General features: G+C 35.3%; 1 protein-coding gene and 2 long non-coding RNA genes across 5 annotated transcripts; 1 reads left to right on the top strand and 2 right to left on the bottom strand.

Moving 5' to 3' along the window:
* Window positions 1–706: 706 nt before the first annotated feature.
* On the bottom strand, window positions 707–2,558 carry LOC113474889. 3 transcript variants are annotated; one of them, XR_003396594.1, is made up of 4 exons: window positions 2,311–2,558; window positions 1,552–1,623; window positions 1,169–1,261; window positions 707–1,090 (listed from the first exon to the last, which is right to left on the bottom strand). It is a non-coding gene; the product is annotated as an uncharacterized LOC113474889 (long non-coding RNA). The 3 variants fall into 3 exon arrangements; XR_003396596.1 differs by having other exon boundaries at window positions 2,361–2,558; XR_003396595.1 differs by lacking the exon at window positions 2,311–2,558 and adding an exon at window positions 2,006–2,085.
* A 2,644-nt stretch (window positions 2,559–5,202) lies between these two features.
* On the bottom strand, window positions 5,203–13,970 carry LOC100183818 (thyroid peroxidase-like). Its single transcript, XM_018814964.2, is given in 18 exon segments — window positions 5,203–5,404; window positions 5,639–5,800; window positions 6,370–6,535; window positions 6,842–6,998; window positions 7,685–7,863; window positions 8,252–8,340; window positions 9,187–9,452; window positions 9,811–9,975; window positions 10,323–10,425; window positions 10,707–10,797; window positions 10,914–11,069; window positions 12,027–12,181; window positions 12,839–12,956; window positions 12,959–13,067; window positions 13,322–13,453; window positions 13,518–13,660; window positions 13,850–13,905; window positions 13,961–13,970. Coding segments are annotated over 18 exon segments (2,442 nt in total). The 3' UTR covers window positions 5,203–5,219.
* Window positions 13,971–14,137: 167 nt separating this feature from the next.
* LOC104266438 lies at window positions 14,138–14,961 on the top strand. The gene is made up of 4 exons (XR_717556.3): window positions 14,138–14,342; window positions 14,507–14,596; window positions 14,668–14,763; window positions 14,915–14,961. It is a non-coding gene; the product is annotated as an uncharacterized LOC104266438 (long non-coding RNA).

Here is a 14,961-nt window from a genome sequence, read left to right as displayed (position 1 = left end):
TTCCTTGTGGATATATACAGCCTTTGATAAATTGTTTAAACTGTCCAGCCCTGAATGAAAACCAACATTTTTTCATTTTTATTTATCAGTATAGCGCCCTATATAAACTAGTACATCATTGTATAACGTTGAAACTATATTACATTTTCATAAGTTGATATCCTAACACAATATATTGTTTTAATATATTTCTTTGAATTGTTGTCAATTAATAAAGGCATGATATAGTAGGGTGGGAGAAGATGGGACACCTTTAACACATAATATCCAAATAGCCTGATCGTGTTTTAAACAATTAGCAGCGGTCTGTGGAAGTCGTGAGGATGCGGATTTATAATTCATTGAATGTTCTTTGTTTTAATAACTACCAAATGGAAAGAGAAAACTAAACGAAATGGTGTCCCATCTTCCCCCACCCTACCATAGTACCAATTCGTGGTATCACCCAAAAACCGTCATATATTTTGATTTTGAAAATACTGGGAAATATTTGTTTAAGTGTCCCGTCTTCCTTCCCCCCCTCTATTTTATATATGGCTGACAATTTAGACAACCCATTCGTTACCACTGGGTTGGAGCCATTGTCGTTACTTGCCCAAAGGACTCATACGCCCACAATGGTAGCCTCTGGGTTAGAGGCAGGCGAGCTAACCATTATGCCACGTCGATGCTGATTTTCCCTCAATTTTTCTGGGAAACCGAATTATTTGACCATAAAGACAACTTTTATTGCTACAAGTTTTACGAGTTAGGAGTTTCTACGCGATAAATGTACTTCGAAATACAATTGTGAAGAATATGTTCTAGAATCTAAATAGTATAAACTATGAATTTCTAAGCGTACATAAAGAGCGTGATAAGATGGTGAATTTTAAAATTAACTTTGATTATATAGTTTTTAATTAATCGCAGGGAACACGCTTAGCAAAACATGTATATATATGTGTGTGTCGCCATTATGACAGCTATACAATTTCGTACCAAACTTCAATCCGTATAGGATGGGTTAGAGTTGCAAACAGATGTTTAATATGTTCTTCATCCTCGGTCCCCATTACTTCTCTATCTAGACCCTTATTCCACTGCATTCCTGTGATAATATATTTTTTCTGTGTTAACCTGTATTTGCTTATTACGGTCACATTTTTACTTCGAATTGTTCACTTACTCTGATTTTCTTGCAAATTAAGTTCTGTACGCAGGAATTCATTCAAATCACGATTAGCGTCCAGTGTTTGACATATAGCACCTCTGAGGGCATCTGCGAAATAATTAAGGATATTTACCAAACAAAATGTCTGCATGTATGCTACGCCGTACGTGGATGAAAGTATAAAATAGCCAAGCCAATTTATATAAGTTTTAATAAAATTATGTTTCTTTACAATTTAAAACCACTGCAGGTATAAGGTACGAAAATATTATTTTTTATAGTGCAAGTACTACACAAGCTTCGAAAATATATGTCAACTAGCAAAGTTTAGAGTTTAGACCCTTGCAAAATGGATTTAAGTTTTAACTTATTTTAAAACAAAATTCTTAGTATATTACCGTCCATTAAACGCATCATTTTAACAGGAGTCTATTCTTCGAAAGCTTTCTTTAATTTGGAAATTTTAAAATCTGTATGATTAATAAAAAGAACAGTTTACTTAAGTAAAGAGACTTTATTGTGAACCTGCTTTTATTGTTATTTTGGTAAATCCAATAACATTTGAAGTATCTAGTAGGGTGGGGAAAAATGGACAGTTAAGCTGTTAAGCACAATTTCTGACGGTTTTGGGTAATATCATAAATTCGTACTATCAGACGTCATACCTTTATTATAAATATATTAAAACACAAGAGAAGTTATTTAGTGATTCGCACGCCAGGTGTAATTTTAGCGATTCGAAAACAGGCAGGGTAATACGGGACAGTTAAAATCCTTGTTAGTTTTTATTATTAAATTAATTTATTACACGAAAGTTACTTTAACTGCTATAGTTTTTAACATGTTACCTACTATTTCATTGTAATTGATGTTGTTCGAAAAATAATTGGTATTGTTAAAACATTATTTTATAAATATTGTATCCTACAAATGCATATAAACTTGTAATAACAGAAATTAAAGATTTTCCATGCATTTTAACTTGTTATGAGGTATAGATTATTGAATTCAAAACAAAACTTTTTAAGTTTTGGAATAAAAACCTACAAAACTACAGAGTGGTAATCGCCTTGCCTCGAACTTAGTTGGATAATATTGTAACATTTTTCAAAAGGGGGTTCTGTATACCAAAATTTAAAACATATATCCCATCTTACCCCATGTCTTATGTTCCCCACCCTACTATAAAGACACAAGTGTTACATACTTTCGCCCTTATCTCAAACAAGATGGCTCATATACGATTTATACGCTATCTGGGCACCCAGTTCTCCTGACTTTATATACTGGTACACGTCGTATAGTTGCCATGGTTACCATAGCTATACCAATCAATCCATGACCAAAGTTTTTTTTCGATTTCATACATTTGTCTTATTTTCTCTGTGCTCAATGGTCCCGATATCTCGCACAAGGCGTTTTAACGGCGCTTCCTGGTTTTAAACCGCTGCTTCATATACTCAAAAGGAAAAAAGAAACGTTTTATCTTATATTTACGCAAGCCCAAACATGCTGACTTTGCCTCAAAACTTTCCCTTCACAAACTGTTTTTATTGAAAAAAAATATGAACAGTCTAATACATACTGAATAAAACTCATGATAAAGGCAAATAAAACTAGACGTTGGTTTAGTATTGTCCGAATGATAAAAGTTTTTTAATAATATGCCGTGCCTCTCTAAAGATGAAAGAAGCGTCGCTATATTGTTTATTGTTTCTGCGCTAGTCAAAGTTCCATTTCTTGCTGTTAAAACTTTCCTTTTCACAAATCTGTCGTCTATAGCTTCTGGAATGCTTTGAAATTGTTATATTCCGCGGGCAATTGGTAGGAAATTAACTATTGGTTTAACAATTATTTTTTATATGTTCAAATTTTTCAGCACTAGTTTGTACCTCGTACACGTAAAATAAAAAAAACTGCACGAGCTACATTCTGTTTACTCAATTTTGAAAGCTGTATCGGGTATTCATGGTGGATGCGAACTTTCTTTTGTATATTCGAAACAATGGACATGTTACTTTTATGTAATAAATTTCATCAGTTGCTGGTCAAAGTGTTTGGTTTTAGTATCATGCCTTTCAATACACTCAATTCCCTTCGATTTTAACAAGACAGCAAAATTTATTCTTCATTAAAATGTATAGGCTACGCTGTATGAGCACTATTGGAAGCCAGGGTTACTTCGCATTCACCAATACTGTTTGCACATTGTTCATTATTTGTGTTTATTATCTCGCCAAGGTTTACGTAACTGATAGATAGGTGTCTATACTAGTCCATTTATTTCCTTTCCACGAAACTAGAGTTCAAGCCTTAATTTTTTTTAATAGTTGAACAGCAGAAATACAAGCTGAAAAATACTTATATAAAAAGGTAAATAAAATTAGACGTTGGTTTATTATTGTTTCTAGTACAAACCCAACTTTGCGCAACGACTCTTCCTCATGAGATATTCCGTTATGTTTGTACAGAAAAGCGAGTAACTTTCATTTACCAAGCATCATCGTATTTTTAATAAACAAAATAATGTTAATAGGGTGGGGTGTGGGGAAGATGGGACACCTTTTCATTCTATTTTCTCGTCCCATTTCGTAGTAAACAAAGAAAATTCAAAGAATTATAAAACCGTATCCTCACGACTCCAATGGACGGTTGTTAATTGTTTAAAACACGATCAGGATATTTCAATATTATGTGCTAAAGGTGTCCCGTCTTTTCCCGCCCTACTATATATTATCAAACAAAACATCTTGTAAAATGTTTAACTTTCATCACGTGACAACATTCCAAGAATTACGAACAAAAACTCTTAACAGGTACGATTCAGTTGGCTGTCTAGTCCCACCTATCGGCTACTCATCGTTCATTTTATTTTCTTCTCTATATGGCTATAATTGCTTCAACCCAATGCTCTCTAGTGTTTGGAATGAAAAATAGATTGATAACAACGATTGCACCTTATGTTATAATTAAACAACACTTGTTCTTCAATTGGGCTTGCAACGGCCTTTTCGTCGATTCGTTGTTCTTTTTAGGCACGTTGCGGGGTGCCCAAAAATTCCTTATATTTAATTCTTCAATAATTCCTTATTACACGTTAGTTGTCTTATTGATTTTGCCTCGTCGAACAGTTGTTGTTGTTATTTTTCAGATTAATTAAAAACGCATAATCAGTGATTAATTGACGATTAGTTTAATCAAACGCGATACTTTCGAATGTGCCTTAAACATTAAACTATGGATCACAGCCCACAGTTGACACATTCTAACTAACGAGTAATTAAGCTTAAAAATACAACCGTAAATAAAAGAAAGTGAATTAAAGTCAACTACCGTAGACCGTTGTTAATTGACACGACCACCGTAGACCGTTGTTATTGTTTAAAACTTGATCAGGACATTTGGATATTATATGCTAAAGGTGTCCCATCTTCCCCCACAGTACTATATTAAAATTGTGGCGCAACAAGATTTTAAAAATACCGCCATTTTTCGATGGTTTTTATAAATAGAATCTAATTCAAAATTCATGCCGAAAGTAAACACATATATGTTATAGTCAGTCAGTTATTATATTTATTCCATTGCAATGTTTTGTACAAAAAAGTTTAAACACATTCTACAAGCTGCAAAAATTCAATACCGATTAGCTGGTTAGTGCTACAATTCTGTAAATGAAGGAGATCACGCGATTGAAATATTATGTAAACCTAAACTAGGTTTTTGAATCCATGTCTCGGGCAGGATTGTCAAACCCAGACTTGTCCAGCTCATATTTTCTACCCGAAGTAAGATGCTTATTCGTAGACATTTTGCTGAAAGTAAACAATCATTATTTGTAGCTGTTTCTAATCCATACGACTGTGGGTGTTAGCACATTATACCCCATATTTGTTTATCGTGTTTTAACAATTATCAAGAGTTGTGGGGTTATACGGTCATGTCATTATGTAAATCTTAAATTGACTTGTATATAACATCCTCGTGCACTCAAAACATTGACCATATGGGTAATAATGAACAATTTGTTTTGATAAGCGAATTTTCAGGTGCGTTCTATATCAAGTTATATTAATTTGTAATTTACTGTTGACGTCATTGGACCCGCCATTGTAGTTTGTTGAATTGTGACGCAGGTTCGTCCATCGTTGGCTAGATGTTTACCTATCTCACAGCTGCAGCTAAAACTACCCTGGTTGTTTGTGCAGACATCCTGGCACCCTCCGTTTTTGTTCAGACATTCGTTTACGTCTATGGATTACAATAAAATTAAAAAGTTATGAAAACTATTAAATAAATGTATCGTTAAGCACGTGTAACTGGATTTTAACTTTGGCAAAATATCTACACTCTTTTAGAGTTGCGAGGATATACAAATATTCCTTGTTGATTATCAAATGTGACGATAAAAGATAATAAAAACATAGATCATTTTACCCCATACACCAAATTTTGCTGTAAGATTTATATTTTCAATATTCCTACCTAAACAGCTAGGGAGTTGTGAGAAGCCGCCTGCTCTACAAGTTACGTCAGGTGTTCCTTGGACCACATAACCAGGACTGCATGTATAGCTGACCCCATTTGATGATCCACAGCGTTTCCACGACCCGTTTGGAATAGTTGGGACATTTCCGCAACTGCCCACTATGGAAGAAATAATAAAAATAAACAATTGTGTGTGTTTCAAAAAATACCGAAACTCTAAAAATATGCAAAAAGTAAAAAAAAGTAAAGTAACGGTAAAATGAAGTCGGTAGGACACGGTTAAAATGTATAGAAATCATTTAATAAAACGCGCGAACGTTCGCACTCAATAAAATGAACGTTTTGTGGTTACGCGCGTTTGGTTTAATATGTTGATTAGCAGCATGTGTATAACAGTAAAGAACCTGTAACTGATGTGTAATAAGAACCTGTAATATAACGATGTAAGAACCTATAATTGAATGCCATTTGCCAGTTATCCCTTAATGTTCGTTAATTACCCAATGCTTACTCGACGCAGCAGTAACTTCCTTGAAGTGTATAAGCGTGCGCCAGTGATGGCTTATAGCTTATCTGTGAGAAGTGATTTGTTCGAAACTGTGCAGCAGTTTTATTAAGAACTAAGGTAGCGCCAGATGTATATATTGCACTTATTGAAAAAAAAGTTTAAAGAAAGAAACGACTTTGAAATAATAAATTTAACCAGTGATATTCAAGTTTCTGTATACCTGTTGTGTCTTCTCTCCAAGCCATAAGATCGAGTGAAGGAATTGAATTACAGCTTACAAAACCGTCAGGATAAGTTGATAGGGAAAACACGTCTCTACGGACTTCAGTTAATCCCGTTGTGTCGCAAATTACTCGGGCGAACGACAAACGATTAAGTGCAGTCACCTGAAATATTAGTTTAGTTTATTGTGATCGTGTATAAACAGAAATACTTTTGTTTAATTTATACTGGAAATGATTAGTCCTGCGACAATGAATGTAACTTCTTTTAACTTCGCGTGGCAGTACAACGATATGTATAGTGATGACAAGGATGTTTTGTTCCATACACCCTCGTGCACACTTTTACTTTAGGTACCACGTATGTAGATTTGTAGGTGATTAATTACTTTACATTTAGTATTTTTGTTCAATGTATAATGCGGTTAGTTTAATATTGATCGTGAAAATTCGTGAAAGTTTATTTCAAACCTGTTGGGGTGTAAAGACACCAGTATTCTCGTAATAAAATCGATCTCCGTTTCTTAGAAATTTAAACTGGCGACTAAGCAGGCAAGTGAAAAGTTTTCCTCCTCGTGATCCCGGGAGTAATTCTTCCGCTAATCCAGCCAACCAGACATCAATATTACTAAAAAAAATAGAATAGTAAGGTGAGGTAAGATGGGACATGATTCGAGGGGTAATATGGAATATTTTATTTTGTTTTCTCATCCCATTTGATCGTCAACTTAAGAATATTTACAGTATTTTATAACGTGGCCCCGCGACTCTAAAACAATGCTGTTAATTGTTCAAACCACGATCAGAAAATATTGGATTTAGGTGATAACGGTATCCCATCTTAGGCTACAGTGCTATACATTTATTAACAGTTGGATCCCAAGTAATGAAAAATATATGTGTAGCGCGTTTGAGCAATAAGCCAACTCTTATAGCTTAAATCTCATCAGGTCCCATCACGTGACACGCTTCAGCGACTTTAGCCATGTATAAAATAGAATGGCGTTTTTATATCATACAATATATTACTACTCGTCGTTTATCTATACGTTTCGTCAACGATTACTTGCAGAGGAAAGACTCGCGACTTGTATAAACGACGAGACATGTATATATTATAGCGTGGTGGAAGATGGGACACCTGTTCATTTCATTTTTTCGTTCCATTTGGTAGTAAAAAAAGAACATTCAAAGAATTATAAAACCGCATCCTCACGACTCGTAGACCATTGTTAATTGTTTAATACATGATCAGAATATTTGAATATTTTATGCTAAAGGTGTTCTGTCTTTTCCCAACTTACTATTTCTTACCCAGGGTGCTTGTATAAGAGTTCGAGTTTGCTTCTCAGCAAAGCATCGGTTATTTCCATAGCAACTTGAGAAAAATTGTCAGCTCTGGACATCCCGCACTCTTCTCGCCAGTCATTATAAAGTGGTAACCCGTGGTCGCGGCCACGCTGCAGGTTAAGAGATGCGAGGTCCAAAGCTACCTGTGGTAGAAACGGCAAATTCGTGTTTTGTTTTACAAAGTCTTTTTGTGATGTTTAACTGATGGCTTTAGGGTATCACAAAACACAAATAATGTTGTATAATATCTTAGCATAATTGATTTGAGTTAGAACTATTGAGAATGAACAACTTTTAGTATAGGGTGGGGAAAGATGGGACACCTGTTCATTCTATTTTCTCGTTCCATTGGTAGTAAACAAAGAACATTCAACGAATTATAAAATCCTAACGACTCCCGATATTTGGAAATTATGTGCTAAAGGTGTCCCATCTTACCCCACCCTACTATATATCATAAATGGCGGCCTTGTTGTTGTGACCAGGGAAATTCACTTGAGTTTAAAAATTTTATTCGTTTTTGTTATGTACCTGGTTTTGAAGTAGAAAGAGCTTTTCTCTTAACTCTTCGTGCATGATTTCGGAGGGAACAATAAGTTTTGCTGCTTTACCGATCAAACCTATGCATATAAATTATAATTTAACGATTCGTGCATGCCGCGTCAATTTTAAAACTTATACAAATTCACCCTTCTTAGCGTGTTATAGTCACCTTCATTTCGGCATTAATGCATGTCAAAACATTTTCTTTGAACGCATTTGGGAAAGCACTTTTAAATATATGCCACCTGTATACTACCAATAAAACTTAAATTCCTAACACGCCATGAACTTAAATACTTTTTGTTTGACAGTTTCCCATTTAATTTTCACGACTAAATGGTTGTGTATTGTACATATAAATTAGTTTTATATCGGGTGTGGAAATAAAGGTTTTGGGACTTTCCAGGGCTATATGAAAACACTTAAAAAACACACTGTATGTTTGTGGTCTTTTCAATCCATTGCAAGATGACGCCCATATGGATCATTTCCATTCCAAAACCCGGACATGCGTAACCATTATACAAAGCATTTAGTGCTTTAAATTTTGAAACTTATTTAGTATAATATGGTATAGGTGTGTTATTTGTTGCTCGAGCAAGCCTTTCCACATTTATGAATGGAAATCGTCGATGTAAATATTGCCTCGAATGTCGTCAACTCTGTTTAATCGCAACCGAATTTATATTTTGTTTGCCTTTTGTTTGTTTATCTCGTAGAATACAGAATCAAAGATCTCTGTTAATTAATATACAACGAAGAGAATGGAATTAGCAACAAAATGACAGTAGTTATAAACACGCTGCGGTAAACTACTTAAATAAAAGTGTCACATGAAAGCGTGGCTTCTAAAACCACACATGTGGCTGCTTAACCCACACGCGTGGCATCTAACCCCTAAAAAGCGTGGCTGCTGAACTTACCTCGCATTATTGGGTCAATACCACCCTCCCGTACCATTCTCCATGGGGAGAAAAATGCCTGATGCAGTAATATAGTCGGGTAAGTTGGATGGTTGTTGTATGACTCGTCCAACCTTCTGAACATGGGTGAGATCGTGGCATGTCCGAAGCGATAAGCAGCGGCGGCAAATACGTTTGATATGCTCGGATTTTCGTTCGTTTTGTAACCAGTATAATTTCCCATCGTAGCCATGCCTGTTGGGCCAATGATCTTTGGCACGTATTCTCTGGGGAAAAAAGGGCGTTGTAATATTTTTCAAAAATGCAAATTTAATTCGTAAGAAAATCGATACAATAAAAATGGCCAGTTTGGATAAAAACAATAACAATTTAAAAACTGCCATAAAAATTTGGATCACAAATAAGTTATATATTACCGGCGTTTTAAGGCATATGTAACATTATACGTGTAAAATCTAACACACAAAAGCAGGATGAAAGTGTATTGTGGGGCAAGATGGGAAACCGTCACCACCTAAAATCCATGTTTTTGGTCGTGTTTCAACAATTACCGAAATGTGACAAGAAAAATATTAAAAACATGTCCCATCTTACCCCACCCTACTATATATATTAGTTTCATACTTCCAATTTACAACTTGGTGGTAAGCTCCGATTATTTTCCGAGTTTCCTGGTATAATATTTCACCATTCCAATGTGGATTAATGACTTTTAGTGCGCGTGCAATTCGATTGTGCTCTCGTACCCACAATGTATGGATAGCAGATAATGTAAGATGTTCACTCACCCTATATGTACGACGGACTTGTATCGTTTAAAATCATTTTTCGTAGCTTAAAACATAGAGTAGTTTGTTTTGACTAAATAGTTAAAGATTATATTTGTTTACATAATGTGAGGCGAAATTACAGCCAGAATTATTTTAAGTTTACAAAACCGGTGTTGTGATAGCTGCAATTAAGACATTTTAAAAGATTGTAATTTTTTAATTGCAGTTTTATCTAAAATAATGTTATGCTCCTGAAATAATTTATATACAGAAATCATCTGAAATAATTTTATATATAAAAATATTTTTTTTATTTATAACTGATGGTTCCAGAAGCTATGATCCAAATAATCCAGTCTTACGTACCTTCCATCTCCTGCGTGGAAGCAATTTATTTTGTTTCCACTAAGGTCACGTGGGTCTTGGACGCACCCCTTGCTTGGGTCAAATGGAAGATATGCACGAGATCCTAAAGGAAAATTTTGACGTATATGAACTATTGTTGGGAAAGCCGACCCCGCGTTTTTGCTTCCAGAATGTCACATATAAATGCAGTCAAGGATATCAACGGGACGATTACATTAATTGTGAATTCGGTCACACAATATATTTGTTGTTTTTGCTCGTTTCCCGTTCCAGGAAAAAGAAATCTTCTACCAACTTAAAGCAATAACATTTCTAAACGACCGATATATTTTTTGCTGAATTCCTGATATTTTAGAACCTATGTTATATGTTTTATTAACCCACCGTCTGAATATAATGCATTGACCCGCATCAGCCCTTCGTCTGTAGATAAGTTTCGTAGCACATTGCTAAGGGCATCGCTGCTACCATAAACCTGAAGGTAAGACACTTTTAATAAAATCTTTAAAATTTCGATAAAAAATCTTTAAAAAAATGTTAATAAAATCTTTAAAAAAATTTCGATTGAAACTAAATTAGATTCTAACTCACCGTACTGGCGTCTACGAATGAAGTCACAGCATTAATCTGTTCCCTTGGTCTCAGTTTATGAAAGAGTGCAGAAGTATCACCTGTTCCACAAACTGCCGCAGAACGAAAAAACGGCAAACACTTGACTGTTTTGATTCGTTGGTCATTTGCTGGAACCTTAAAGTTAGTTATAATTTTTATTTGAAATCCGGCGACGTGGCAAAGCGGTTAGCCTGCCTGCCTCTAATCCACAGGTAATGCGTTCAAGCCTCGTCGTCGCTGTTACTACTGTGGGCGTATGTGTCCTTGGGCAAGACACTTAACGGCAATTGCTCCAACCCAGTGGTCACTAATACATTTTTTTTGTTTCGCCACGCTCGTACCGCTTTGTTCTCCATTTGCTCTGCGCTTTGGGAAAATTAATTATTGGAAATGCGTGTTCGTTTCACGAGAGCGAATCTAGGCATTTGTAAGTGTAAAATTGCTTTGCAGAAACAATCTGTCTGTGCTTATCTTTGCCCTGCTAATGACAACTAACAATTGCTTTTTGATATACATATGGGTTGGTGTCTGTATTTAGTGCTGTGTAGGTTTACCTTATGGTTACCATTTTAACACATGTGCAGTCTTATATTGAGTTATTTTAGCCGTATATGTGTCAGTGAAGGTGTAAGTGCAGGTACAGCGAAATAGATTGTAAGCAGACCGCCAGGTTAACTAAGGGCAAGTTGTAGTTGCACCTTATATACTGTATTGCCGTTTTTATAGATGATTGTTTGCTATGCATATGATAACGCTGTTAAAGTCAGTGCTTATAACAAAATATTGAGTTGTCGTAAAGTCCTTTATTTCTATAACTTATACTCTATGTTGTTAAAATGCGATAAATTTCACCACGAGTGAAATAGTGAAAATGTTCACGATATAGTATAACTGTGGGGTAAGGTATAGGATATCGTTAGCACCTAAATTCCATAGTTCCTGGTCGTGTTTTAAACAATTAACAACGCTATTTTAGGGTCGTGAAGCTATGTTATATAATTCTTTAAATATTTTTTGTTGACTACCAAATGGGACGAGAAAATAAAATAAAAACATGCCCCATCCTACTTCGCCCCACTGTATACAGTTTACCTGGATAGGATAACACGGTGATTTGTTCTCACACGTATTCGCGCAATTTGTCAATCCTTGAAAGGTAGAAGTACTCAAACTTTGTGGAGTGAAATCGATGTCGTGGTCGATGTATTGACCCCACACTACCAGCATATGGGAATACGACGAGTCGCCTGCGTAGAATACATATAGTAGGATGGGTTGAAATGGGACACCTGTAGCACGTAACATCCAAATATCTTGATCGTGTTTTAAACAATTAACAACAGTCTATGGGTGTGAGGATACGGTTTTATAATTATTTAAATGCTGTTCTTTGTTTACTACCAAATGGAAAGAACAAAATAGAAAAGTGGTGTCTTATTTTTTACCACACCACTATATAGTACTGTGGGGTAAGATGGAATAATGTTGGCAGCTAAATACCTTATTTTCTGACCGTGCCCTTATTTTCTATAGTAACAAGGATGCAATTATTTAATTCTCTAAATATTTTTTGTTTTCTACCAATAAAATCTCACACCCTACCCACCCTATCACATACCATATCAACGTCAACTATAAGTAAACCCAGATTCGTATAAACGATTTGTAAAGAACCGCAAAACTAACAGAAATGGGGGACAGAAGGGAACTATGTCACGTCGTGGAGGGGTCAGTTTGGTCATAAGGCAGTATATGAACAAAATAAGAATACAAAATAAGATTTGTTGTGATAAATCTCGAACGTTTTTACTCTGGCGGATGCAAAATTCTAAACCGAACATATTCATTTAAACATTGCCAACATCTAAATTCCTAAAAGTATTCAATCCACGCTGTTAACTTACCAGTCACTTGGCTATTGGATGTGTTAATTGCGTTATTAGAGACTTCGCGGACCAAAGGTAGGCGGTGTCCATTATACAACCGATCAGACTCCCAAGAGTGCTGAACTCGTTCTCGTATTTCGGAGTGCTGAACTCGTTCTCGTATTTCGCAGGTAGCCATCTCACAAATGGGTTGTTTGCAGCGCCCCAGTATGGGTTGGTGGCGTGATTGCATTCGCCGTTATGGGACCTGAATATATAGATGTTATGAACACGCGCGAGTTTTGAATGCAATGCGTTATAATTTTTTTAACACTAATGCGTATACGTTATGTAAATATATTATGTTTTATGGTAATTCATACCTAAGTTTTCTGGCGTGCTTCGCGGTATGACCTCACCCCTATAGGATATGCTTATTTCGCATTTATTTGGTGCGTTCAATGCGCAAAAATTTACGGGGTTTGCAACAACAAATACAAAAAAGTATCATTTTTTACTGACCGATAAAGTCTAGCTAGACATGTGTTGGGGCAATTCGGGGGCATAGAGTTTATTCTGCAGCCGGAAAACTTGGCCAGTTCCGCTACTGTCGCTGTGGAAAGAATGTCAGTTGCATTAACTCTTCGCTTCGATCTGTAATAGAAGTTTGTGGGTAGAAAACGAACATTATTTATTGAACTGTAGAATCATGGCTTACCTCGAGAAACGTTTTTTCAATTTATTTTGTAAAATATCAAATGTGTAATGATATATGTCTCCTGCCTTTGCCATATCAGCGGTCTCTTGGCATGGCGGTTGTTTAAAGTATTGGAAAAGACTAAGCGGCGTTTTCCAAACATCCTGCAAAAACTATTGGATAATATCATGCATCAAGAAAACCGTAACTCGTTTTTAGCCAGTCGTCGCAAAAGTGCATTTTCCAAACATCTGGTAAAAATTGTTGGATACATTTGGCAACAAGCCAAACTTTTTTAAAACACATTTTTCGCTAAGTTGTTGCAAAAGTTTTTAGTTCAATTTTTCATTTACCTCGTTCTTCCAGTTCTTATCTGTGCGGTGTATTGCCCTCCCTACTTGTTGAAAAGCTCACTGTTAGAAATATCCGTAAAATTAACTGTCAATTTAACAGTAAAATTTTACGTGACGTCATACGTAACTAAAAAATACGGAAAAACCGGTAAAAGTTACGCGCTTTGCATGTAAATACCCTAAATTTTACGTGCGGACGCACGTAAATTTTACGCCGAATTGAACCAGCCAATAGAAACGTCCGATTTAGCCACGTGATTCTCTTACGCCCAAAGGCGGGAATTGTAACTCAAGCGAAGACATTTGAACGTAAGGAGAGGAAATTTATTGTTGGCAGTTAAGTTTTTAGAATTCTGATTTGTTTTATGTGGTTTTGATTCAAAATAGGCACATTAGCAGTTAATGAGAGATAGGTCTTAGCAGTTAATGAGAGATAGGTGTTATTAAGCTCGTTCTTGTTGTTTAGTCCAGCTGCTCAATCGGAGAAAAAAATGTAAGTATTGTATGTGTTAATGTGTATACTTTAAATTAATATTCTGTAGTAATTTTCTTTGTTTTACCAGAGTATACTCAACAAGAATTTTATTAAAATAATAAAAGTGTATCCTAGATTTGTAAATTAAGCATAATTCCTACTACTAAATGTTTACTTTTTAGGAATCATAGGACAACTGCTTTACATGTCATAAGACTGTTAAAAGAAGTGGCTTTTAGCATGGCAAGATAAGGTGTGCAAGTTTACTACAGGTTCGTTTTTTATTCATTTTTATTTTTTCATATTTATGTGTGGTTTGTTGCTAATTGTGTATTCTTTGCAGGGTTTTTACGAAATGGAATCTTGAGGTTCTATATTAGACCAAAGTCACCGGGACAATTAATCTTAAGTCTATACTGGCCCATTCTTCTGACTATAGGTAAATATGTGGTAAAATAGTAATTGAAAGAAATTATAAATTGGTTTACTTCAGGCAATTCTGTTGTAACTTAAGTTGTACATTCCCGTGTCCGCTTGTTCTGACATTATTACAGCTGTAAAGTACTCCAATTAATTTAAAAATTGTTTAGGTATTTCTCAGTTCGCACACATCAATATTGAGAAATTGGACATAGGT

Source organism: Ciona intestinalis, unplaced genomic scaffold, assembly GCF_000224145.3.
Source record: "Ciona intestinalis unplaced genomic scaffold, KH HT000017.2, whole genome shotgun sequence".
Classification (NCBI taxonomy): domain Eukaryota; kingdom Metazoa; phylum Chordata; class Ascidiacea; order Phlebobranchia; family Cionidae; genus Ciona; species Ciona intestinalis.
This window is presented reverse-complemented; position numbering and strand designations above follow the sequence as displayed.